This window comes from Papio anubis, chromosome 4 (assembly GCF_008728515.1).
Source record: "Papio anubis isolate 15944 chromosome 4, Panubis1.0, whole genome shotgun sequence".
NCBI lineage: Eukaryota > Metazoa > Chordata > Mammalia > Primates > Cercopithecidae > Papio > Papio anubis.
Genome location: NC_044979.1, coordinates 29,634,046 through 29,660,448, shown reverse-complemented (window position 1 = coordinate 29,660,448; position 26,403 = coordinate 29,634,046). Strand labels below are relative to the sequence as shown.

General features: G+C 49.4%; 2 protein-coding genes across 8 annotated transcripts in view; one reads left to right on the top strand and one right to left on the bottom strand.

Moving 5' to 3' along the window:
• The first annotated feature begins 496 nt into the window (after positions 1-496).
• On the top strand, positions 497-13,023 carry IRF5 (interferon regulatory factor 5). 4 transcript variants are annotated; one of them, XM_009203843.4, is made up of 9 exons: positions 497-663; positions 4,763-4,968; positions 8,884-9,073; positions 9,537-9,601; positions 10,065-10,098; positions 10,272-10,532; positions 10,726-11,118; positions 11,225-11,326; positions 11,569-13,023. In XM_009203843.4, exons 2-8 carry the CDS (start codon positions 4,774-4,776, stop codon positions 11,287-11,289), a joined length of 1,203 nt encoding a protein of 400 aa, XP_009202107.1. In that variant the 5' UTR covers positions 497-663; positions 4,763-4,773; the 3' UTR covers positions 11,290-11,326; positions 11,569-13,023. The 4 variants fall into 4 exon arrangements, with proteins under 4 accessions (XP_009202107.1, XP_003896621.1, XP_009202105.1 ...); XM_003896572.5 differs by having other exon boundaries at positions 11,208-11,326; XM_009203841.3 differs by lacking the exon at positions 497-663 and adding an exon at positions 748-859 and having other exon boundaries at positions 11,208-11,326.
• A 4,270-nt stretch (positions 13,024-17,293) lies between these two features.
• Positions 17,294-26,403, bottom strand: part of TNPO3 (transportin 3) — a 102,989-nt gene continuing 93,879 nt past the window's right edge. For 3 of the 4 annotated variants that reach the window (XM_003896577.4, XM_017957148.2, XM_009203846.4), the window contains 2 exons: positions 20,323-20,414; positions 17,294-18,495 (listed from right to left, as the gene is read on the bottom strand). In XM_003896577.4, coding sequence (XP_003896626.1) covers positions 20,354-20,414 — 61 coding nt within the window. In that variant the 3' untranslated portion in view covers positions 17,294-18,495; positions 20,323-20,353. The remainder of the gene's footprint in view (positions 18,496-20,322; positions 20,415-26,403) is intronic. The other variant, XM_031665171.1, reaches the window with a different exon arrangement.

Genomic DNA, 26,403 nt, shown 5'->3' with positions numbered 1-26,403 from the left:
ATGATTGGAAGGCGACTTAGGAGGGGAGCTGGGGCGAGACAGGTACAGGGGTTGAGGATGAGAAAGGCACAGAGTGACTAGAGGATTCCTGCCTGCAAGCACGTCTGGAAGGGGTGTCTGGATCCTGGGGGCAGCGACTGTGATCTAGGGGCGACAGCCGCCCTCGCCAGGGGTGCAGACAGGCGACAGGAGGGCTTGGGGCTGTGGGTTAGCCACACTACGCCCTCATTTGTGTGCAGCCCGGGAGGACCAGCGTGGGGAAGCACCCCCACCCTCTCCCAGGGCCCAACTGAGCACTGCAGCGGGAGGCACGCGGTTGTCAAATGACAGTTTTACGGTTCCAGATTGCCAAAAGAGCCAGTGGCCAGTCTAGCGCACCGCGCCGACTGGCATCTCCCTGGAGGCCCTGGGCCTGGCCCGAGGCTCAGCCCGGATCTGCAGTTGCCAGGTCAGTGCGGGGCCCGGAGTGGATTCGCGGGGCGGGGCGGGGCACTGCCCGCGCCCGGAGCTCGGCAGCAGCTGCCCAGGGGCGGGGGCGGTGAGACGCGGAAGTGCCCGGCTGGTTGGCGGACCGGCGGGAGGCGCAGCCTGGGCAGAGCCCAGCTTGGTCCTGCCGCCCGGCCGGTGTTCCCGAGCGCAGCCACGCAGGCGCACCGCAGACAGGTGGGTCCAGTCCGCCGCGCTCTGCTCTCTGCGTCCCCGCCTGGCGCGCCCTGAGGGTGGCGGGAGAGGTGCCGGCTACTGCCTCCAAGTCTAGGCCTAGACTGGGGCCCGCGCCCTCCAGGCACCCGCGGGCGGCGGGATGGGGACTGGAGTAGGGCGGGGTCCGCGTCCAGCTGCGCCTGAGGACCGAGAACGGGTGGGTGCCTACAGCAGGGTGCGCCCCACCGGCCTGGGACTTCCAAGGCGTGGTTTGGGGTGCTGGCGCCCGGGGAGCCCCGTGACCCAGGCGGCGGAGTCGGCACCGCTACGGGGAGCGGGGGGCGCCGGCTCTGCTGTTCTCCCTCTCCCTCGCCATCGCCCAGAATGGGGGCTCCCGGGCACCCCGCTGGAGGCTGGCTTGGGCCCCTGAGGAGCGAGGCCCGATCCTTACTTTCGATGCACTCGCCCTCGCTCTTACCGGGCCACCCTCACCCTTTTGGAAAAGAGGTTGAGGTTAAAGCGTTCATCCCTCGGGATCTTCAGGCCAATGGCAGGAACTGCGCAAGAGTTTGGGGGAAGATGGTGTTAGGTAGAGGCTCCGTCTGTCCCTGGGCTTGCGGCCGGGAATGGTAGACTCTGGTCTCCCGAGCAGCGGAGAAGAATGGGGCGCAATAGTTCCTGGGCTGGTTTCCGTAGGTCCTGTCCCAGAACTCAAGAAGGCAACAATGAAGAGGCTAAACGTTGAAAAAAAGTGAGGCTAGCGTGACCAGGATGCGTGGGGAGATGGTTGTCTCTGGACCCCGGGAGGGGCGGGAGCGGGTACCCGGGAGCCGAGGCGGGAGTAGGGGACTTTCCCAGTCTCGCAGCCACTCTGGGCACAGCAGGGCGAGGACGGGGTGCTGCTCCTCCAGCAGCAGGAGGAGAGGTCCAGAGGCCGACCCTGGAGGTGGGGGTGGCTCCGCGGGCTGGCCCAAGGGGTGTGCCCCAGCGGAGCCCGCGAGAGGAGTGGGGGCGGAGGGGAGGGGGGAGCAGGGGGCGGAGGACTGGGCTGGGCCTGGGCTCCTCGAGGGCCCAGAATGAGGATAAGTGGCCAGGATCAGAGAGGGCTCGGCTGTATCGATGTAGGAAACTGTAGGCCCTCAGAAGGCCCTCTGGCATGACCTCGCCTTCCTGTCCCCACCCCCAGTAGTTATGGGGCCTGGGGCTGAGGGGCTCCAAGAGTCTAGGGAAGCACTGGGAAATCACCCCTTTTTATCTAAAGGCCCTACTTTGCGGTCTTCCCCTACCCTGACCCTGGGAGGAAGCTTCTTCCTGGGCACCCTTTGCCCCAGAGCCTCAGCCTGTCGGACCAGGTGGGCAGCAGGGCCCAGGGTGTGGGAAGCTCACCCGGAGGGGCGGGATTTGGGGTCAGGGCCTGTACAGGGAACCCCTTGTCCTCTCCCTGAGCTGGGTGTGGGTTTGCAAGGAGACATGTGACCCAGACCAACCCTGGGAGCAGCAGGGCTCCTGCTGTCTGGCCACTCTTACTAGGACTGCTGTGGCACTTCCTCCCCTAGTGGCTCCCCGGTGCCCATGAATTGCAGCTCCTAGGTGGTGGGGGCACTGTCTCCTGGGACTCCAGCAGGGTTCTGGGGTGAGCTGTTGGCTCGCCCCACCTCAGCAGGTCCTCTAGGACTGCCCACTGGATGCTTCGCTGCTTCACACACTTGTAGGGGCTTCCTCAGGCCCTCAGCTGTTGGATTTCCCCACTTTCTGGGGCTCAAGTCCATTGACTGAGGTCTAGGGCTGCATGCATTTCACCCAGAGCCTCCGGAGCCCTACGATGGCAGACCTGTTCTGACACCAAACTTCCAAAGTCATGGGCCTTGATTAGGGTGGTCTAAATCAGACCTAGCCCTTTTCTGGGCAGGAGGGAGCTTCTGGGAGGATGGATGCTGCTTGGGTTAGAGCTTGTGTGGACCTGGCTGCAGGCAAAAGCCTTGAGGCTGAGTCCCTTCTGTGGCACGGTGGACAGACCCTCGCTCATCACAGACGGGCTTGTCGCAGGAGCTCCTTCTACACACCCCTCCCTAAGCTCCTTATATGGACGCAGCCCTCTGACACTGAGGCCAGAGTTGTCGTTTCAGAACCTTGCTCTGTATTAAACAGCCGTGTTGGGCAGGGCCAGACTGCTGGACTGACAGCAGGGGGCAGGCAGCTGGACCCTCTGATCTCCCCAGTGGCACCAGCACCTCCCGGCCTCAGCCCAGGGGGTCATCAGGGAAGCTCTCCCCGATTCTGCACAGACAGAGCTTCCTCTGTCCACCCTCACTCGGCCAGAATTGTGTGCTGCTGGTGACTGGCACCCCTCTATTCTAGGGTCAAGGCCTCTCGGGGATCTACAAATATAAATATGGGTGGGCGCACGCCCATGCTACAAACCACACCAAATGCACAAAGACTGCCTGCAGGTGTGAGGTGTGGGGAACAGCTCTGGGTGGGAGGTTGGAAATTTGGTCTGGGGGACCCACTCGACTCCCTCCCTCAGCCCACAGTGAGTCTGGTTTCTGAGTTGTCCCAGTCCAGCCACTTTCGTTTCCCCTGGGGCTGGGTGGAGGCTGGGGCAGAAAGCGGAACTGAGCCCCCATGTTCTGAGGTCGGGGCAGGGCTGGAGCGTTCTGAACACCTCCCGGTCCCAGCCCCTGGGCCAGGCAAGGCTGGCCGGCCTTACGTGAAGGCTGGCCGGCCTTACGTCTCCTGGGTTGGTGGCAGCCGAGCTGGGCTCTGAGGGAGGCCTACAATGTGAGACACTAGCAGCTCAGAGGCAGCACGAGGCAGGTGCAAACCCAAAAGGTACTGGGCAGGGAATTTCAGGGGAAACTGAGGTTCCGTGCTGCAAGGCCCAAGCAGGCCCAGAAAGACAGAGGGAGTTCAGCTCGAACCTTTGCTCCTTACTTGCTGAGCGACACGTTCACTTCTGATGGGCTGTGCTGTATAATGGCCCAGTCCTTTCTGTCTTCCACACAGCGGTCTCAAGTGAAGGGCCAAGGGCATGGGTAAGGGGAGGAGAGAGAGAGAGGAGGGGGCTCAGGACTGTGAAGAGTTTCCGGTTCTGGGCTGGAGAGGGAGTTTGGCGTGTGGAGGGGAGGAGGCAGGGTCCCTCTGGCCTGACTCCAGGGAGGCAGCGAAGCTGTGGCCTGAGAGGTGGGGCTTGTGCCCCTGGGTAGGTAGTGGTTAGAGCTGTGGTTTCTGTTTCCTGCAGACTTCCTAACAGGCTCCGGCAGGCATTAGGGCCTTCCTAAGTGCTACACCAATGCGTGTCCAGTGGGAGAAGGGGGAGGACCAAGAATCTAGATGAATGGCCCTAGAGAAGTAACGTCTAAGTTTGGTGGCTGCTGTCGTTGGAGGTGGTTGAGTTGGTTGATGGGATTTATCTAAAGACGTTGAGGTTGGGGAACTTCCTCCCGGAGGGAAACTGAGGAAGAAAGGTAGCTCTGAGAGTTGGGTGAAGAAACCCACCCTCCATTCACATGTTCTGCTTTCCTCTGAGGGCAGGTGTCCTTGAGAGCTCGAGATGAGATTCTTGTTGAGGGCATCTCCGGAGGGGACTCTCAGGGGACAGGGGGTGAGAAAACTTGGGCAGAGAAGAATTGAACCAGGGGTGTGGACTGAGCGGGAGGTTGCCTTCAGGCTGATCCCACGGAGCACTCGCTGCCCCAAGTAGCCCAGCTTGAGACAAGATAGCCAGGCTTTTGTCCCTTGTGTCAGGCAGTCTGGCTGTGGGCTGCTCCCCCAAGAGCGAGGGGTGGGCCTAACCTGTGGGGTGAGTAGTGGAAGGCAGTTCTCTGGCCAATGGGCTGCTCGCTACTGTTAGCAGTTGGAAAATGGATGCCTCTGCCCGGTAAAGGGCATCTGGGGCTGTGCCCGAAGCATTCACTAACTCGTAACTCTCTTTCCCTTCACCCAAACACAAAATTCCATGACACTAGACAAAAAAGTTGATGCTTGGAAAAGACAATTGGCCTTAAATACCTAGATGGACTGGAGAGACCATCCCTTGTGGCCCACAGCTTGACCTCTGAGCACCCTGTCCCCGTCCACCTGCGGACCTGCTGAGGCTCCCCCTGGCTTTCTCCTGCAGACCCTTCTGCCATGAACCAGTCCATCCCAGGCGCTCCCACCCCGCCCCGCCGCGTGCGGCTGAAGCCCTGGCTGGTGGCCCAGGTGAACAGCTGCCAGTACCCAGGGCTTCAATGGGTCAACGGGGAAAAGAAATTATTCTACATCCCCTGGAGGCATGCCACGAGGCATGGTCCCAGCCAGGACGGAGATAACACCATCTTCAAGGTAAGCCCTGGCGAGGAGGTTGGCTGGACCTCCAGAGCACCCTGTCCCCAGAAGAGGATCGCATATAACACACACAGGCAGCTCCTCAAGACTGGCCACCCACCCAGCTAGCACGCTGCCGCTGATGCCAGGCCCGGACTAAGGGGATGCAGACGTAGCCACAGGGCACAGCTTTTTCCTTTTTTTTTTTCTTTTTTTTTTTTTTGAGACAGAGTCTCGCTCTGTAGCCCAGGCTGGAGTGCAGTGGCACAATCTCAGCTCACTGCAACCTCTGCCTCCTGGGTTCAAGCGATTCTCCTGCCTCAGCCTCCTGAGTAGCTGGGATTACAGGCATGAGCTGCCGCGCCCGGCCTAGGGCACACCTTTTCTAACCTTCACCCTAGAGCAGTGTGGGAACTGAGGGTCCCCAGAAGGCCTTCCCATAATTTGTCCTACTCACCCTTTGCTCTTGTCTCACTGCTATTACTCATGAGGACTTGTTCAGTGCACACACACGCTAAAGGAAGCCAACAATCACCCATCATCTTTCTTTTTTTCGAGATGGAGTCTCGTTTTGTTGCCCAGGTTGAAGTGCAGTGGCACGATCTCGGCTCGCTGCAAGCTCTGCCTCCCAGGTTCCTGCCATTCTCCTGCCTCAGCCTCCCAAGTAGTTGGGACTACAGGTGCCCGCCACCACACCCGGCTAATTTTTTTGTATTTTTAGTAGAGACGGGGTTTCACCATGTTATCCAGGATGGTCTTGATCTCCTGACCTCGTAATCTGCCTGCCTCAGCCTCCCAAAGTGCTGGGATTACAGGCGTGAGCCACTGCGCCCGGCCCACCCATCATCTTTCTAAAAATTTTATTTTTAAATTAATATACTCCCATAAATACATGGGGTACACAGTGATGATTTGATAAGTACAGTGATCAGATCAGGTACTTAGCATATCCATAATCTCAAACATTTGTCATTTCTTTGTGTTGGGAACAAACTATTTTTAATATAAGATTCAGATATATCATCAATCTTTTAATTTTTTAATTTTCTAATTTTTTTAGAGGCAGGGCCTAACTCTGTTGACCAGCTCCATTTTTTTTTTTTTTTTTTTTTTGAGACAGGGTTTCACTCTGTCACCCAGGCTGGAGTGCAGTGGCACAGTCTTGGCTCACTGCAGCCTCTACCTCCCAGGCTCAGGTGAGTCTCCCATCTCAGCCTCCTGAGTAGCTGGGATTACAGGTGCCTGCCACCACACCTGGCTAATTTTTTGTACTTTTAGTAGAGACTTTGCCATGTTGCCCAGGCTGGTCTCCAACTCCTGGACTCAAGCAGTCCACCCACCTCAGCCTCCCAGAGTGCTGGAATTACAGGTGTGAGCCACTGTGCCTGGCCCAATCTTTTTTTTTTTAACCGACATATTACAACTGTACATATATACTCCCCCCACTCCTTTTTTTTTTTTTGAGATGAGGTGTTGCTCTGTTGCCTAGTGTTGCACCACTGGTGAGCAGTGGTGCAGTCATAGCTCACTGCAGCCTCCAACTCAGCTCAGGTGATCCTCCAGTCTCAGCTCCCTGAGTAGCTGTGACTACAGTTGCATGCCACCATGCCCAGCTAACTTTTTTTTTTTTTTTTGAGACGGAGTCTTGCTCTGTCACCCTGGCTGCAGTGGCGCAATCTCAGCTCACTGCAACTTCTGCCACCTGGGTTCAAGCAATTCTCCTGCTTCAGCCTCCCGAGTAGCTAGGATTAAAACCCCCATTGTCATGCAGGCTGTCTTAATGTTTCCCTTTTTTTCAACTTCAATTATGAATTTTTTTTTTTTTTTCTGTCTTTGAAGTAAAGACAGGATTTCACCATCTTGGCCAGGCTGGTCTTGAACTCCTGACCTCGTGATCCACCTGCCTCGGCAAAGTGCTGGGATTACAGGCGTGAGCCACCGTGCCCAGCCTAATTTTTTGATTTTGATTTTTGTAAAGATGAGTTCTCACTTTGTTGCCCAGGCTGGTCTCAAGCTCGGGGGCTCAAGTGATCCTCCCACCTCAGCCTCCTGAGTAGCTGGTATTACAGGCGCAAGCCACTGTGCTCTCTCCAGTAATCTTAATGCTAGGACGTACCTAGCATAACAGTTTTTGCTTACATTTTTAGTTTTTTTGCACGTGTGTGTATATAGAATGCAAAATTGGAAGCAAGTGATATACCTTGATTTGTAACCTGGATGTTTTCCACCCTATATCAGGATCAGCTTTCCTTTCCAACATACGTCCACATCACTTTTCGTGACTGTAGAATTCCCACTGGAATGGCTTAGCACAATTTGCTCACCGGGTCTGGGTTTTTGGATACTTGAGGTTGCTTTTAAAACCTGAACTTGAAACCCCCATTGTCATGCAGGCTGTCATAATGTTTCCCTTTTTTCCAACCTCAATTATTTTGAGGGTTGATTTCCTAGACTTAAAAATTGCTGGGTCAAAGGCAATGCTTACTTTTTAAAACTTTGGATACATATTTTCTTAGTTTTTGGACTTGATCCTTACCTTTCCAAAATTCTTTTGCTAATCCATTTTTTATTTTTGTATAGGTAATACAGTCACAAAATTCAACATTAAAAGGCATAGAATGGTTTAGAGCAAAAAGTCTCCCTCCTTCCCTGGCTCACCACCACCCACTCCCCTCCCTAACCTTTCCCTAGAGGCAGCCGTGTTATCATTTTCTTGTTTAGCCTTCCTGAGAGATTTTTATGCACATATAAGCAAATATGCACTATCCTTTCCTCTATTTTCATAAGAAATGCTAGATATCTGCATTTTTTCTATACTTCATACTTCTTGATGATTGCTACATGTCAGTATGTAAACAGTTTCCTGCTTTTTCTTTTTTTGTGCCGCCCAGTATTTCATTCAATGGGTTGGCCATAATTTCACCAGCCCCTCATTGATGGATGTTGCATTGGGTATTTTCAGTCATCTTTTACACACAGTGCTACTGCAAATAACCTTGTTTGTGCAATATTTTGTGTGAATGCATCTATGATATTTAGGATGAATTCCTAGAAATCAAAGAACTGGGTTAAAGGGTAGAAATAAACATTGGCAGTCCTCACCTCGCCTAATTGCCATTCAAAATAATACCAGCAGCTCCAGTGTCTCAAGCCCATCCTATGTGCGGGCATAGCTCTGAGTGCTTTACGGACATCAACCCCCCTCTTTTTTTTTTTTTGAGATAGGGTATCACTCTGTTGCCCAGGCTGCAGTGCAGAGCATGATTGATCATGGCTCACTGCAGCCTCGAACTTCCTGGCTCAAGCAATCCTCCCACCTCAGCCTCCTGAGTAGCTGGGACCACAGGCACCCACCACTATGCCCAGCTAATTTTTTGTAGAGACAGGAGTCTTGTTATGTTGCCTAGGCTGGTCTCCAACTCCTGGGCTCAAGCGATCCTCCCACCTTGGCCTCCCAAAATGTTGGGATGACAGGTGTGAGCCACTGTGCCCAGTCGACATCAACCCCTTGAGTCTTTACTGCCACTCCATGAGGTGAGCACTGTGAGGAGATCAAGACAAAGGGAGGCAGTGACGTGGCCTGGCACACAGCTGGCAGGGGGCACATTCCAGATTGAAACCCAGCCTGGCTCCAGAGTGCTCATCCTTATCCCCCACGCTGTCCTCCTTAGAGATCACACTGATTCACCCTCCTAGGAACAGGGACTACAGATGCATCTCATAGCCCTAGATTTCATGGAGCTTGCTGGCAGCCTTAGGGCTGGGGCAGGACTGTGGCAGACTTCCACGTTGCAAACCAGGTCTGGGGCTCAGCGAGGCTCAGCTTGTGGCCGAAGTTCTCCCCACACAGTGGGGTCTCCTACGGAACGGTAGGCAGACTGGGGTTGTGGTGGAGACGAGGTTCTCTGTGGTGGCTGTCTCTTCCTGCCCCAGGCCTGGGCCAAGGAGACTGGGAAATACACCGAAGGCGTGGATGAAGCTGATCCGGCCAAATGGAAGGCCAACCTGCGCTGTGCCCTTAACAAGAGCCGGGACTTCCGCCTCTTCTACGATGGGCCCCGGGACATGCCACCTCAGCCCTACAAGATCTACGAGGTCTGCTCCAATGGCCCTGCTCCCACAGGTATCAGGCCTAGCCCTCTGTGGGCCACCTGGGAGGCTGTGCAATGTCCCGGCCCCCAGTCATGAGCTCTTGGGTGCAGGCAGGCCCAGGGCCCCTCTAGTGGGCAGTGGTCCAGGACACGATGCAGGGGCTCCTGCTAGGTCATGACACCCAGGGTTCCCAGGAGTGGCTGGGATGGGTCACTGGCAGATTAGGAATGGATTGGCGTGCAGTCAGGGACCTGGGTGCTTCTTCCTTACCATTGCTCTCGTTTTGGCTTCTGGCTCCAGCCGAGGTCTCATGGCCCATGGAGTTGGGGAGGTCCTTCCCAATCCTGGTGGCCGTACTCTCCACCATGCCCTGTGTTGGGGAAGCTTTGGGGAGGGCAGAAGCTGCACAGGAGCTACAGGCAGCCTCTCAGGGGATCTTGCTTCTCCTGACGTTGACTCCCTTACTGCCCTGCTTTTCTCTCCCTGCTGTGCAGACTCCCAGCCCCCTGAGGATTACTCTTTTGGTGCAGGAGAGGAGGAGGAGGAGGAAGAGGAAGAGGTGAGTGTGGGAGGAGGAGGCAGGTGGAGCCCTGGACGGGCTCTCTGCTGTCCCCACTGGCCTTAGGTTTCCGCAGCCCCGCTCCCCTGGAGCCCCATGGCCCTCTCAATGGCTCTTCACCTTGTTTCTTCTCCTGGAATTCTGAATGATAGGAGCACAGTCCCCACCTGCTCCTTCCTGGGGCGTTGTCGTTACCCCGCATGTGTGACCCACACAGCAGTTGGGGCTTGGTAGGTCTGACTCCCCGTAGAAGGCAAATGAGGAAAGTGAGGCACAGGGCTTTTCTGACCTGCCTGGGATGGACAAGCTGGGACCGGAGGCAGGGTCTTGCCTGAGCTCAGCTGAGGCTAGGGCAGTTGCCTCGTGGTTCTTGCATGTTACTTCCCCAGCCCCAGGTCAGTGGAATGACTTGTCCTCCCTTCTCTCCCATCTCTTCCTTCCCTTGCCGGTGGTGTCCCTTCAGCTGCAGAGGATGTTGCCAAGCCTGAGCCTCACAGGTGGGGCCGGGAGGTGGTGGTTGGGGGTCTAGTATACAGAGAAGCTACAGGTACCATAGGTACCTGGGAGGGGGCTAATGGGAGGCTGGGGTGGCCCAGGGCTGGGAGTAGGTGGGCCCGGGAGGCAGTTCTTGGAGGTGGCACTGACAGCCGTCCACATGCACTTTCTGTAGATGCAGTGCAGTCTGGCCCCCACATGGCACCCTATTCTTTACTCAAAGACGATGTCAAGTGGCCGCCCACTCTGCAGCCGCCCGTGGTGCTGGGTCCCCCTGCTCCAGACCCCAGACCCCTGGCTCCTCCCCCTGGCAACCCTGCTGGCTTCAGGGAGCTTTTCCCTGAGGTCCTGGAGCCTGGGCCCCTGGCTGCCAGCCTGCCCCCTGCAAGCGAACAGCTCCTGCCTGACCTGCTGATCAGCCCCCACATGCTGCCTCGTAAGGACCCGCGGCTGGGCACGGGGAAGCAGTGCTGGGGGATTGGGATAGGATTGGCAAGGAGGGTGGAGGGTGCTGCAGCTCCTTGGGAGGGGAAAGTGGGAGAGCTGATGGGGCTGGGCCTGGACACTGGGCTGCAGAACGGGGAGGCACGGGGCTCAAGGACGGGATGGGCCTGCCTTCTGCCCCACAGTGACTGACCTGGAGATCAAGTTTCAGTACCGGGGGCGGCCACCCCGGGCCCTCACTATCAGCAACCCCCACGGCTGCCGGCTCTTCTACAGCCAGCTGGAGGCCACCCAGGAGCAGGTGGAACTCTTTGGCCCCATAAGCCTGGAGCAAGTGCGCTTCCCCAGCCCTGAGGACATCCCCAGCGACAAGCAGCGCTTCTACACGAACCAGCTGCTGGATGTCCTGGACCGCGGGCTCATCCTCCAGTTACAGGGCCAGGACCTGTATGCCATCCGCCTGTGTCAGTGCAAGGTGTTCTGGAGTGGGCCTTGTGCTTCAGTCCATGACTCATGCCCCAACCCCATCCAGCGGGAGGTCAAGACCAAGCTCTTCAGCCTGGAGCATTTTCTCAATGGTGAGGGCCCGAAGCCGTGGTCCTCCTGGCCACCTCTTGCCCAGGGGTGTGGTTCCAGCCTCTGACTAGGGACCTTGATTTTGATGCAGAGCTCATCCTGTTCCAGAAGGGCCAGACCAACACCCCACCACCCTTCGAGATCTTCTTCTGCTTCGGGGAAGAATGGCCTGACCGCAAACCCCGAGAGAAGAAGCTCATTACTGTACAGGTACGTCTCCTCTGCCCCAAAGTCGGCCTTGGCTTGAAAACTGGGGAATCCTGGGGCCAGGCCCTTGCCCCAGGCTGGAGGCTCAGGGCTCCCTGAGCAGCGTGAACTTGGCTGCCAGAGACCATCAAGGCTCAGGGCCAGAGAATGCAGTCTATTACTCACCCGATGGCTGCCCTCATGCACAGCTGGATCTGGCAGCCCTGTCATGGGTCTCCCTGTCTCATCTCCTCTTTGCCTCCCAGGTAGTGCCTGTAGCAGCTCGATTGCTGCTGGAGATGTTCTCAGGGGAGCTATCTTGGTCAGCTGATAGTATCCGGCTACAGATCTCAAACCCAGACCTCAAAGACCACATGGTGGAGCAGTTCAAGGAGCTCCATCACATCTGGCAGTCCCAGCAGCGGTTGCAGCCTGTGGCCCAGGCCCCTCCTGGGGCAGGCCTCGGTGCTGGCCAGGGGCCCTGGCCCATGCACCCAGCTGGCATGCAGTAACAGGCTGCAGATGGTGACTGGCCCTGGCTTCCTGGGTGGCTGTGTGGACTGATGTGGAGGTGTGACAGCCCCAGTGAGCACCTGGTTGGCTGCAGGGTCCTACCTCTGGGTTTCCTGGAAGTGGATGTGGGCCAGGAGGAAGAGGGAGAAAGGCCCGAGCCCCTGCCTTCCCAGGCCTATCTGTCCTTGTCTCAATTGTTTCTGGTCTGGTCAGCCTGGCTCTCGAGAAACTCGGCCATGAGCAGGGAAGGAACTCCCCCAAACTTGGTGCCTAGTTGTATAGGAGGAATTGCCTAAGGGTGGCCCACTCTTGTGATTGCCCCATTTCCTCTGGCAGAAAAAGCCAGAGTGTTGTGGGCCAAGTCCCCCGCACAGGGGGATTTCCCTGGTTTGAGCCTCACTTCCTCATCTCCCTCTCCTCTGAGATAATATGAGTGAGCATTTAGGTATCACATCAGATGCTCAAGGCTGGCAGCTACCCCCCTTCTTGAGAGCCCAAGAACCTGGAGTAGAAAGAATTTTTATGTATTTTTGGATTAATAAATGTTAAAAACAGACTCAGCTGTTTCTTTCCTTTTTCTACTACCAGTTGCTCCCATGCTGCTCCACCAGACCCTGTTTCGGATGCCCGCTGGCCCACTCCCCAAGCACTTGCCCCCAGCTTGCAACCATTGGCACTGGGAGGGCCTGGATTCTGGGCTGATGAGTCAGTTGGGCCTTCATAAACACTCACCTGGCTGGCTTTCCTTTCCAGGAGGAAGCTGGCTGAAGCAAGGGTGTGGATTTTTAAATGTGTGCAGTCTGGAAAACTGTCAGAATCAGTTTTCCCATAAGAAATGGTGAAAAAGGGCAGGCTAGCATTGCAGCTGCATTTGGGACCATTCAAATCTGTCACTCTCTCGTGTACATTCCTGTGCTATTAAATATATCAGGGCAATGCATGCAAATCATCCTGATATATTTAATATATTTATTATATTGTCCCCTGAGGTGGGGGCAGTGAGTTCTCACTCTTAGTCCCCTCAGAGCTGGTTGCTAAAGAACCTGGCATCTACCCCCTCTCATTTCCTCTGTGTCATCTCTGCACACTCCAGCCCCCTTTCTGCCTTCAGTCATTGAGTGGAAGCTGCCCCAGGCCCTTACCAGGTGCAGATGCCCCATCTTGATGCCCAGCCATCAGAACTGTGAGCCAAATAAACCTTTTTCTGTGTAAATAACCCAGAAGGGTCTTCGTTTACAGCAACACAAAATGGATTAAACCCCCACAAATGTTCAAGGATACCTGGCCCCACAGCCTCATCCACAGAATATATTATCACTGTTTGGATTTTTGTCAACCTGACAGGTGAGATATTATCTCAGTGCCACTTCTTGTTATTAGCAAGGCCGAGTAGATTTCACATAGTTAAGTGATAAATAAACAATTTTAGAATGGTTTTAGATTTATGGAAAAGTTCCTAATAGAGTTCCCAAGGACCCACAGTTTCTCCAATTGTTAACATCTTACATTACTATGGCACACTTGTGACAATAATGAAACCATGTGGACAATTACTATGAACTCAACTTCTTTATTTAGATTTCACAAGGTTTTCGGATATCCTTTTTCGGTTCCAGGATCCTATCCAAGGTATCACATTACATTCACTTGTCACATTCACTTGTCATTACTTGACGTGACATAGACGAGACTCCTCTGGTCTATGACAGTTTCTTAGACTTTTCTTGTTTTTGGTCTTGATGGTTTTGAGGAATACCGGCCATTTTTTAAAGCGTGTCCCCCAGTTTGGGCTTATCTGATGTATTTCTCATTTGTTTTTAGAGATAGGGTCTTTGCTCTGTTGCCCAGGCTGGAGTGCCATGGCGCAACCTTGAACTCCTGAGCGCAGGAGTTCCTCCCACATAGCTGGGGCTACAGGTGCACACCACTACACCTGGCTTTTTTTTTTTTTTTTTTTTTTTTTTAAGAGACCTCGTCTCAATATATTGCCCAGGCTGGTCTCAAACTCCTGGCCTCAAGTGATCTTCCCACTGTGGCCTCCCAAACAGCTGAAATTACAGGTATGAACCACTGTGTTCCACCTGTTTCTCATGGTTTTTGTATGGAAGACCACAGAGGTGAAGCACCATTCCCACTACATCATGTTAAGGGTGCATACTATTAACCTTATTTATTACTGTTTCTGACTGAGGTAGTGATACGTTCCTCTATCATAAAGTTACTCTTCATCCTACCCGATGTTCTATATGTACACAGGTACAGTGATTTTAGAATTGTTCACCTGCATCCTCTTAAACTTCACCAACTAGAGTACAGTGATTACGTAGCGCTCCTTTTGTCTGTACTCTTAGTTTTCAATCATTTACAAAGGTGTGCACCTCTTTTCCGCACAGGCCTGTGCAGTTCTATTCCCTCTTGAAATTTTCAATGTTTTGAGATTAGGAGATGGGAGATGTCACATACCTGGTTTCCAGCTTCTTCCAAAACACTGGCAAATACGAAAACACTGTCACACATTCCTCAAAGGCAATAATCAGCTGGAACTCTGGGTGGGGAATATTCTCCCAGTTCAATATGGTCCTCTCCTGGCCTGCTTCCTTTCACTGCTCTCCGTGTCCCTAAGGGCATTTGAGTTTGCAACCCTTGATGAATGGTGGAGCAGGGAGACTGAGTGTAGACGAACTGGGGAGGCTTGGAAGGGCCAGGTGCCCCTCGCGACCAGAGTGGGCTGACTTCCCCAGTGCTGCTAGCAGTTGAGTAACTGCCAACAATCTTCCCTGAATTTCTATTTATTGGTTTCTTAAAAATAAAATGAAAACAACAATAAAAAACCTGGCTGTCACTTATAAGATCTCTGTGTTGTAGTAGCCAGTTGTGGATGAACATTACCCAGAAGTGACGCATGTAACAAACTCCAGAGGTAAGGGCAGGCCACTGTGGTACAATTCACTGCTCCGAAGCCAGGCTAGGGCTCCCCTTGGTAGTACCTTTTGACTGCTCTGGTGGCCTGTGCTGGAGCTTACATTGGAACCCACAGGACCTTGATGCCCACAGCCCTGGGGATGAACGCAGCCCTTTAGCCCCAGCAGTTTCTCTCCCTTCTTTCAAGCTCCTTGTCCCCACCAAGTTCATCCTTATAACCAACTAAATATACCCTTTTAAGACTCTCAGCTTTTCTTTGACATAAAGAACCTACCCTGGCTGGGTGCGGTGGCTCACCCCTTAGTCCCAGCACTTTGGGAGGCCAAGGTAGGCGGATCACAAGGTCAGGAGTTCAAGACCAGCCTGGCCAACATGGTGAAACCCCATCTCTACTAAAAATACAAATATTAGCTGGGTGTGGTGTTGGGTGCCCGTAATCCTAGTTGCTCGGGAGGCTGAGGCAGGAGAATCACTTGACCCCAGGAGGCAGAAGTTGCAGTGAGCTGAGATGCCACCATTGCACTCCAGCCTGGGCGACACAGCAAGACTCCATCTCAAAAAAAAAAAAAGAAAAAAGAAAAAAAAGAAAAAACCTACCCTTTTCAGTCTCTGTAGAGTAGAAGGTATCAATGGCTTTTCCCATTTTTGCTGAAGGAGCATTCTTGGAAGGCAATATTCTCATTTGCTGGTAATCTATCCCAAAGAATCAGGCACATCTGGTTGCAAAATCTTGAACCTTTAAGGTCTCTTGGTTGTAGCTTTCATCTGATGATTCACTTAAATCAGGGCCACACAAGGTAGACATTTACATAAACTCATGAATGTTGATGCCATTCAAAAGCACAATTTCCTTTATGTCTTAGGCATGCATTCTCAGTTACTGTTCTTTATAACAATTCCCTTCAGATACATAAGGATTACAAGTTACTGTGTTTTAGTACAGTCTTGCTGGAAATAGCCCCAATGGATGATCCGTGTTCCACATAATCTTGACCAACATTTCACGGCTAATCCTATCATGAGAAGACAATTCTGTGGGGAGATGACTTAGGCAAGTTCAGATGCAGTTAGCTGACCTGCCCATGTGGACGGGAGATACTCATCCTATTTCTACTAGACAATGCCATACAGAAACACAGCATCTCCATTAGGTGAGCTGATCCTGAACAGTTCCTTTTTAAATTAAAATCTAGATGGGCATCCTTGCTCTGCCAAAAGCTTCAGAGCAGCCCTTTCAAATAATCTGTAAGGCTTAAGTAAGCAGTGAGGTTCTGACACCATTAATAACACAGGGCTGTTTGCAAAGCTATAGCTTTAGATATGCATTCCACAGGATGTTTTTCAGTGGCTTGGGAGGGTTGCATTAAGTCTTCCACACGTTTTTTTCAGTTCCCCACATAATAACCTGTGAAAACAGCCAAATTCCTTAAACAGAGCAAAATCAACTGGTTATTTCAAGGACCTATGGTTGGACAACACTTAAAGGTTTTATTATTTAGCCAGAGCATGAGAGGGATGGCTGGGGCAATGTGCTAATCCTTGGAATCTGATTATCACTCTAGACACTCAAGTTTTTTTCTCTCCTTCTATTATTGCCTCTTTAGAGATTAAAACCCTGTGTACCACTGATGTTATGCTGGAAGATTTGTTTCACCAATTCCTACTGTTCTGTAGCTTGAGAATTTATGCCCAGGAGTGAAAAAGTTAAAGTGACAGGCAAAGAAAAGGCAGAGAAGTGTCAGTATATCAACAACACTGCCAGATGTATCACATTAGAATACAGCTCCGCCGTTATTAGCTCAAAGCCCCACTGCCATAACAGACTGTTACGATTCCATTTATTAAAAACTCAGGAAAATGCAAACTAATCTACAGTGACAGAAAACCAGTGGTTACGTGGAAATGGGGATAGATGGGAAGAGGCAGGAAGGAAGGATTACCTAGGGGTTCAAGGAAACTTTTGGCAATAAAGAGTATGTTCACTACCACCCAGGAGGCGGAGCTTGCAGTGAGCCGAGATTGCCACTGCACTCCAGCCTGGGTGACAGAGCGAGACTCTGTCTCAAAAAAAAAAAAAAAGTGTGTTCACTACCCTGACTGTGATAATGGTTTCATGGATATATCTTATGTCAAAGCTTATCAAAGTGTATACCTTAAACACATGCAGATTATGTTAATGATACTTCAATAAAGTTTTTTTTTTTTTTTTTAAAGATCAATAAATCTGTAGGTCAGGAAACTGTCTATTTGTGTGGCCACAATAGAAAAACCATACCACACTGTTTAACATGAAAGAGTAACCCAACTCCCTTTCCCATGGAGCTACACGAAAGAGTAAAATGTAAGCGTCACGAGTTTTGGTGTGAATTAGGAGAATAAAAGGTGCAGAAGGAGCCACTTCCCTGAAGTCTGAAGGGTCTGTGGCATCAGGGCAGGGGCCTGCTCTTTCAACTCCATCCCCAGATGTCTATCAGGTACCAAAGGCTGACTCCATAGCTAGTCTAGCTGAACCATTTCTGAGCTACAAGGCAGTGAATGAAAGTAAAAACAAAGAAACACTGGTTAAATTTTAAAAATTTATTCTTTTTCTTTTGTTGCTGTTGATTTGTTCTTGAGATGGCTACAACACCAGACAGAACAGTGCCCTCATATCTGATGGCTGTGCAGGGCTGCACTCCTTTGAAACATTAAGATCTGTTTTGGGCTTCCCTCTTTGGCCTCACCCTCCCCTTGAAATCAAGTCATTTCCACACTTTTTAGTAAAATACTAAATGACACATCATCCCTTGTTAGCCCTGTAAACATTTTTTCTCCACACACCCTCCCTCTTTTTTTTCTCTCATGTCTGTGGGTGAATAATTCACTAAGAAAAAAAACCTTAAAAAACAAAAACTTACACATTTATATCCTGCACCCCCCACCCCACCCCAGTTTTGGCTCTTCTCTCCAAGGCAGACAACAACCTGATGTGGATTGGAAGTGGACTGAGATATGGTTATGGATGTATGGTTCAGATATCCATAAATTCTGACCCTGGCAGGTCCTGAGCATCACCAATGTGACCACAATAGAAAGCAGAATAGGCTCCTTGCTTACTCCTCCTTGTCTAAACAACCCTAAAGGTGGGAAGAAACAGCTGGGGAAGGTAGAAGAAATTTCTACTCATTTGCATTTAAAAGGAGGGGAGAGAGAAAGAGAAGGAAGGGGAGAAGAGGAAACAGAGGACAAAACAATAGAAAACCTGAACAAATGACCCTGACCCTCTTCTTCCAATTGCAGCTATTTAATTCACGTGAATCCCCACATTATCCCTAAGTAAAATTTTTTGTTTCACAGAAAGCTTGTCCTTTTGTTTTTCCATGTGCACGTGCGCACTGGCGCTTGTGCGTGTATGTGTGTGCGTGCATGTGTCATTTGCTACCAGGTGAATGTTTCAGTTCTGGTTTCTGTTTAGTTTTCCTTTTTTTTCTTTTTTCTTTACTTAAAATTATTTTTCCTTTTAGAAAGTTCACCAGGAAACCAGCTCCCCTCCCACCACGCCGGGCAGGCCACAGCCATCTTTTTAAAAACCGCGCTGATTTTCCCTCACACCCCCAAACAGGAACTCCTCAGGATGGCCTCAGAAGGCTGGAGTCTCTCCCTGTCTGGCGGGACACCCTGGTGGCGGTGAAGGCCCCTCTGCCACAACGGAGGTTTCTGATTGTGGGACACAGTCTGGTTTTTGTTTTCTTCCTGTCTTCTAATTAAAAAAGACATTCCTGACAAAAGAGATAAGATAGTCAATAACTGCACCAGAAAACAGAGCATTTAGTAAAATCAACCTTAAGGCAGAGGTTTCTGTATTTCCTCAGGTACCTCATTCTGAAGTTTGCCATAAGAACTCAGAAAAAAAAAAAATAAAAGTCTGGAGTTTTAACTTGTGGGTTCAAGGGAGCTACTGCATTAATGAGACACCATCTGCAGTGTGTTTCCAATGCTGAGTGTGCTGTGGAAACAAGGAATGATGTGTCAGGAGGGCAAAGAGCCAACAGGTCCAGGTCTCCCATTCAAAGCAACCAGGGAAGTTCTACCTCCAGTCTGCTAAATCCCACAGGCTTCATGTCGATTTTATTTTGAAACAAGGCTTTGCCTACCAACCAGTTAAAAACAAAACAAAACACCAATTTAGATGCTATCGAAAGGATACTGTATTAAGTGGAGTGGTTCAAAGTGAGGACTCTGGTACCAGAATATCTACATGTGAACTCTGGCTCCACCAATAACTGTCAGGCAAATTGTTAAACATTGTTGAACCTCAATTTCCTCATTTGTAAAGTAGGAAAAATAGTAACAAATCCAGAAAAGCAGATGAGGATTACCTAATACATCTAAAGCATTTAAAACAGTGCCCTGACACACAGTAAGGGCACAATAAAAGTTAACCACGAACACCGACAGCTGTCCATGAGCAACCTTATGAGGTGTATCAGTGTCAGCTAACCCAGACGCCACGCAAAATCTGGGGATCCCAAATGATATTATTACTCATTAAAACAATCAAAGTTGAGAAATGATTTCGGGTGTGGCAAGGCACTGCTGAATATCACCTTTACCTATGAATGCATTTATCACAGAAACTACCAGTGAGTGCTACACATTCATCAAGAATTGCCTCCTGGGAGAAGAAACTCGCCTTGAGACATCAAAGAGTGGGCTTAAAGGAGAGTTGGTTTTCTTCTCTCCGTCAAGAAATTGGCATCCAAATTCTACTACCCACTCCTTTCTGCTAAGCTTCTTGCTTTGCTTCAGAATCAGGAGATGGAAAGCACGTGGAGAAAAGTGCTCATCGGGAGCCAAAGATGCTCCTCCTTTCCTGTAAGGGCCAAGCATCCCTAACCTGAATAGCCAAAATTCTTCAACAGCTGACACTTTTTCAACGCTGATATGACCCTCAAGGGAATGCGCATTGATGCATTTTGGATTTTGGATTTTTGGATTAGGAATGCCCAACTGGTATGCATTCTGCAAAAATTCCAAAATCCCAAAAAAATCAAAAATCCGAAAAACACTTCTGAAAGTGTTTTTTCCTCCGAAATCCCAAGCATTTCGGATAAGGGCTATTCAGCTCGTACCTCCTGCCCTGGTCAAAACCAGGCACTTCAGCATTCAGGTCATAAAAGTGATAAGAATAAGCTCTCTGCTCATTACATCTGGAGGGTCAGTTTTAGGAGACTGGCAACACATATAACAGTCTACTTGAGGTTGCTTTTGCCAAAGTAGCCAGGTTAAAAATACTTGTTTGTTGCCATGTACACTTACCATCTTAGAAGTGTCTGTAAGGGGAAGGGGGAAGAAAACTTTTCAATGCACTTTGCAACAGTTACTTTTTTATGGAGGTAAAAATGGTCCCCCAAAGACACTGACTATTATCTGGCTGCCCAGGAAAATCTGGGCCCCATATATTCCAGCTGTTCACCACAGTTAAACTGCTGAGTCCTTCCCTGACTCCAGCTATAAGACTGGTCCCATGATAGGCATTAAAACCTATGCCCATTCCCAGGCATCCCCGACAGTCCGGAGAAAAGCTGGGAACTATGTATCCTCACCTGGGTGACAGGCACAGTGCAGGAGTGTGAGCTATCGAAACAACCTGGTGAAGTCTCGCAAGGCCCAGCAAACTTGCTTACATTCCTCAGCACTAGAAAAGAAAAGGTAGGTTGGTCCTTGACTGAGGAGAAAAGACAGAATATGCTGAAAAACCACCGCAACATTGGGGCACACTGAGAACCGTCCCAACTCTGCTAGGAGCTCTCTCCATCGTTTCCTGAGCGACCCTGGCTTCAGATCTTTCTGTAATTCAGGGCAAAAATTAACTATTATATATGAGAAAAGTTATAAGCTTGGTGGTCTTCAAAGAGTGGACTCTAGACACAAACTGCCCGAGTTTGAATCTTGGCTCCATTGTGCCCTTCAACAAGTTACCAATCTTTGTCTCAGTTTCCTCATCTGTTAATATTATCTACTTCATAACACTGTTTAGAGGATTAAAATCATCCATATACAGAGTGCTTATGATAATAGAGCAGTGAACAAAATAGTATTCAATACATGTAGGCTGCTACAACAACACTTGGTTGCTAAGGCTCTCATAAGTTTCCTCATTCTCTTCCAAAGATAGATTTTGTTTACAAAGGCTGGTCTAGCAACTAAGTCTCCATCAGTCATTGATTTTCTAGTTGAACAGGCTGCTCAGGATTTCCTCCTGTGGGAGGAGGAGGGAGAGAGGAAAGAGTTAAAACATGTAGAAAGAGAGACGAAGCAGGAGATGCCTATGCGATATGAATAGCCCAATATTCATCCGACCCTGTTTTTTCAAAAGCCCCCCGACCTCCCTTTGTCCAAAACTGTCACCAAGAAACCAGTTGATGCCAGGTTCATTCTACTGTATCTGTCTTTGTAACAGTTTTTGCTAAATGGACATGAGGCTAAGCTAAAGCAGTGGAAAAGGAAGCATCTCTTTTTTTGTTTTTGAGATGGAGTCTTGTTCTTGTCATCCAGGCTGCAGTGCAATGGCACGATCTCAGCTCACTGAAACTTTCGCCCCCCAGGTTCAAGCGATTCTCCTGCCTCAGCCTCCCCAGTAGCTGGGATCACAGATACCCACCACCACACCCGGCTAATTTTTTATATTTTTAGTAGAGATGTGGTTTCGCCATGTTGGCCAGGCTGGTCTTGAACTCCTGACCTTGTGATTCGCCCGCCTCGGCCTCCCAAAGTGCTGGGATTACAGGCATGAGCCACCGCGCCCAGCCAGGAAGCAATTCTTAATATGCTTGCCTTCCTGTGGCCCTCTCCCTGGCTCAACTAACTCAGATACCAGTGCCTACAGCCTAGGATTCAATGCAGATGAAAACACACTTTCCATCTCATAATGATTAAACACCAGGGGAGGGAGCTGCTCTAAGTGATCTAACAGAAAAGATGAAAATACAGCTATCCACTTAGATTCCTACATCCAGATTTCCCTACCCATTATAAGTTCTGAAACATCATTAAGAACCTTGACTTAGACTCCATGACTTGATTCAACAGAACATTCTAGAAAGTTTCTTCTAGTCGCTCCATCCTAAAAATGTAATGAAAATAAGGCAGGTGGCCAGGCACAGTGGCTCATGCTTGTAATCCCAACACTTTGGGGCAACACAAGGAGACCCCATCTCTACAAATAATTTAAAACTTAGCTGGGTGTGGTGGTGCACACCTGTGGTCCTGGCTACTCACGAGGCTAAGGCAGGAGGATAACCTGAGCTGGGGAGGTTGAGGTTGCAGTGAGCCGTGATTGTGCCACTGCATTCCAGGCTGGGCAACAAGTAAGACCCTGTCTCAGAAAAAAAGAAAAAAGAAAGAAAATGAGAAAGGTCTTTTGGCTTTATTGGAATTGCCATTACCTCTGTGGATTTAATAAGCTTCAATTAAAGTGTTACATTTCTTATTTTACTTCCAAATTAATATTGATTGTTAAGGAGGCAGCCAGGTTATGTGAGCCCATATCACTCATGCTCCCAATGTCAGGAAGGAGGAAGATTTGTAACCCAAGAGAAGTTGCTATGTGGTGTGTTGTTATAAGGGACTAGGATAATAGAAAACCCTGAAACTTAGGACAGTGCTGGAGACTGAGATTTTTTTGCTATCCTAATGTCTTACATGTTTTAAATTTTACCCTTCTTCAAGAGACTTCCATTTTGTTTTGTTTTCAAAACAGATAGAAACAGGGTCTCACTGTGTTGCCCAGGCTGCTGGAACTTCTGGGCTCAAGCTATTGTCCTGCCTCAGCCTCCAAAAGAGCTGGGATTATAGGCGTGAGTCACTGTGCCCAGCAGAGACTTTGGAAGAGAAATAACTTCACAGCCTCCTTTGTGGTGCATGAGAGAAAGTATTGAAACCAAAATGCAAGTATGGGAGAACTGCAGTGAGATAGGATGAAATGAGGGACAGGCTACGTTGTCAACTCGGCTTCTGCCCCAATCCTATCTGCAAGTGCTTTGGTGTCAAACACTTCAGCCAAATGTTTAACTTAAGTGTCCTTGGTGGGCAGCCCAATGAAATGGATCAAAAAGCTCGAGGCCGGGCGCTGTGGCTCACACCTGTAATCGCAGCACTTCAGGAGGTCAAGGCGGGTAGATCACCTGAGGTCAGCAGTTTGAGACAAGCCTGGCCAACATGGTGAAACCCATCTCCACTAAAAATACAAAAATTAGCCGGACATGGTGGTGGGTACCTGTGATCCCAGCTACTCGGGAGGCTGAGGCCGGAGAATCGCTTGAACCAGGAGGCGGAGGTTGCAGTGAGCTGAGATCACACCACTGCACTTCAGCCTGGACGACAGAGCAAGACTCCATCTCAAAAAAAAAAAAAACTCCATGAATGTTAGAACTATAGTCATGTGCTACCGTGATGTTTTGGTCAACGATGGACTGCATATATGACAGTGGTCCTACGAGTATAATAGAGATGAACAACTGCATGTTGCATTACTCACATGCTTGTGATGGTGCTGGTATAAAAAAACCTACTGCACTGCCAGTCGTATAAAACAATGCATACAATTATCTACAGTACACAATACTTGATCATAAACAACTATATTACTGGGTTATGTATTTACTATACTATATTTTTTATCATTAGAATGTATTCCTTCTACTTACAAAAAAAAAAAAAAACTGTAAAACAGCCTCAGGCAGGTCCTTCAGGAGGGATTCCAGAAGAAATTGTTATCCTAGGAGACGGCAGCCCCATGTGTGTTATTGCCCCTGAAGACCTTCTAACTGGGACAAGATGTAAAGGTGGAAGACACTGATATTGATGATCCTGACCCTATGTAGGTCTAGGCTAATATGTGTTTGTGCCTTAGCTTTTAACAAAAAAGTTTAAAAGCTTTAAAAAATAAAAAATAAGAAAAAAGTAATTTTAAGAATAGAAAAAAACTTATAAAGATACAAAGAAAAAAATTTTTTATGAGCTGTACAATTTGTGTTTTAAGCTACGTGTTATTACAAAGGAGTCCAAGAGTTTTTTTTAAAATTCAGTTTATAAAGTAAAAAAGTTACAGTAAGCAAGGGTTAATTTTTTATTATTATTTTTATTTTGAGACAGAGTCTCATTCTGTCGCCCAGGCTGGAGTGTGGTGGCACGATCTCGGCCCACTGCAACTTCTGCCTCCCAGGTTCAAGCGTTTCTCCAGCCTCAGCCTCCCGAGTAGCTGGGATTACAGGTGCCCACCACTAAGGCTGGCTAATCTTTAAAATTTTTAGGAGAGATGGGGTTTCACCATGTTGACCAGGCTGGTCTCAAACTCCTGATCTCAAGTGATCTGTCTGTCTCGGCCTCCCAAAGTGCTGGGATTACAGACATGAGCCACTGTGCCTGGCCAAGGGTTAATTTTTTATTGATGAAAAAATTTTTTTGTAAACTTAGTGTAGCCAAAGTATATAGTATCTATAAAAAGTCTGGTAGTGTATGGTAATGTCCTAGGCCTTCTATTTACTCACCACTCACTCATTTACTCACCTAGAGCAACTTCCAGTCCTGCAAGTTCCATTCATGGTAAGTGCCCTCATACAGGCGTACCTTTTTTTTTTTCTCTTTTATACTCTATTTTTACTGTACCTTTCCTATGTTTAGATATGTTTGGATACACGAATTCTTACCATTGTGTTACAATTGCCTACAGTATTCAGTACAGTAACCTGCTGTACAGGTTTGCAGCCTAGGAGCAATAGGCTACACTATATAGACCAGATGTCCGGTAGGCTATACCGTCTAGGTTTGTAGAAGTATATTCTATGATGTTTGCACAACAACTAAACCACCAAATGACACATTTCTTGGAACATATCCCCATCAGTAAGTAACACATGACTGTATTTTCTGTCTCAGTCCTTCTGACATTTGATATTTCTTAGCTTTTTATTTTATTTATTTACTTTTTCAACTGCCAGTATTTTTTAGATTCTATTTTCTGGCTTCTAGTCCCCAAGTTCCTATCTTTCCACCACATTTCTGAATTATGGTCGCTATTTTTCGAGCCCCATAAGATTACTAGGGGAGTGCTGAGAAATGAGATCCTTTTGATCCGATGACCTGGTAGGTAATAGAAAATAATGAAACTCTGGTGACTTGACTAGGGATTCAACCCCTTACTGGCCTCTAATTCCAGTATCAATGCTTCCCATGTTCAACATCTTTTGGCTTTGAAGCTCCCCAGGCAAGTGACAAGCAGTCACAGAATAAACACCAAGATAGAGAAATGGAAATGATGGCAGGGTTTCTTCTGGTCCCAATTGGTCTTAGTTAATGATGGGCTCATTTGGCATTTGGAAAGCAAGAATGTTATTTTAGAATGAAAAGTCCCAGCTTTCTTCAAGTTGACCAACTAAAAAAGCTAGGGAATTAATTACCAGTACCACGTGAAAAGCAGGCTTGGGCTTGCTGAAATGAAACTGAACCAGTTCACCCTCTCTGCCAGAATAGCAAACAAAGTAGCATGTTGAGGCAGGTGTTACAGGACCTTAAAATCAAAAGGGAGACTGAGTCATGAATGGGACAGAAAGTTCAAGGGCTTTCTGTCCTTTCTACTACAGGCAATCTAGAGGAAGAGAATTACTAAGAGGAGATGAGCAATCTCAAGTCCTTTCTCTAGCACCTCAACATTAGCTCTCACTTCTGTTCATTTCCCACCACTATGTTACATATGTTACAGCCTGCTATAGGAAGAGCTGCAAAACTTGTTTAGCAGTGAAAGGTCAGGTAGGTCAGGATGGTGGTGCACCTTATTTTCCCATATCACAGGACAAAGATCACAGATTTTTCCCCCCCACAGCACTGCTTTACTTAGGTCTCTTTTCCTTGCCCCGAGAATTATCATAAATTAGGAAAGGATATCTATGACCTTGATTTCAGACTTAGCATATTATTTTATCTGTCATATATTAGTCCCACTGAGGGAATGAGGGCTTGACAGAGACTTATTCCAGAATGTGTGGGTGGCTGCCTTAGAGTCAACAGGAAACATGCCCCAGCTAGTCTTGCAAGTACATAATGACATTCTAGCAGTTTCTCCTCTGAGGAGAAGGGAGTTAACATTCACTGATCACATACTATGTGCAAGATCTTCTTTAGATTTCCATTTGGTATCTCATAATAACCTTATGAGACTGGTAGTACTAACCCTATTTCACTTGATAAATAAACTGAAGATCAAAGTAATAGGGTATGTGGCAAGATTCAAACAAATATACTTGACTCCAAACCCCATCTTTGGAGGGCTTCCCCTAGGTTCCCATTTGCTTTAAGAAAATTAGAGCCGGCCGGGCGCGGTGGCTCAAGCCTGTAATCCTAGCACTTTGGGAGGCCGAGACGGGCGGATCACGAGGTCAGGAGATCGAGACCATCCTGGCTAACACGGTGAAACCCTGCCGGGCGCGGTGGCTCAAGCCTGTAATCCCAGCACTTTGGGAGGCCGAGGCGGGTGGATCACAAGGTCAGGAGATCGAGACTATCCTGGCTAACATGGTGAAACCCCGTCTCTACTAAAAATACAAAAACCTAGCCGGGCGTGGTAGCGGGCGCCTGTAGTCCCAGCTACTTGGGAGGCTGAGGCGGGAGAATGGCGTGAACCCGGGGGG

Bases quoted from the DNA above. Each gene is read 5' to 3' on its own strand.
- IRF5 (XM_003896572.5), top strand. From the start codon at position 4,774: ATGAACCAGTCCATCCCAGGCGCTCCCACCCCGCCCCGCCGCGTGCGG. The intron at 9,074-9,536 runs GTATCAGGCCTA...CCTGCTGTGCAG, and splicing joins CAATGGCCCTGCTCCCACAG to ACTCCCAGCCCCCTGAGGAT. The intron at 10,099-10,271 runs GTGGGGCCGGGA...CACTTTCTGTAG, and splicing joins GCCAAGCCTGAGCCTCACAG to ATGCAGTGCAGTCTGGCCCC.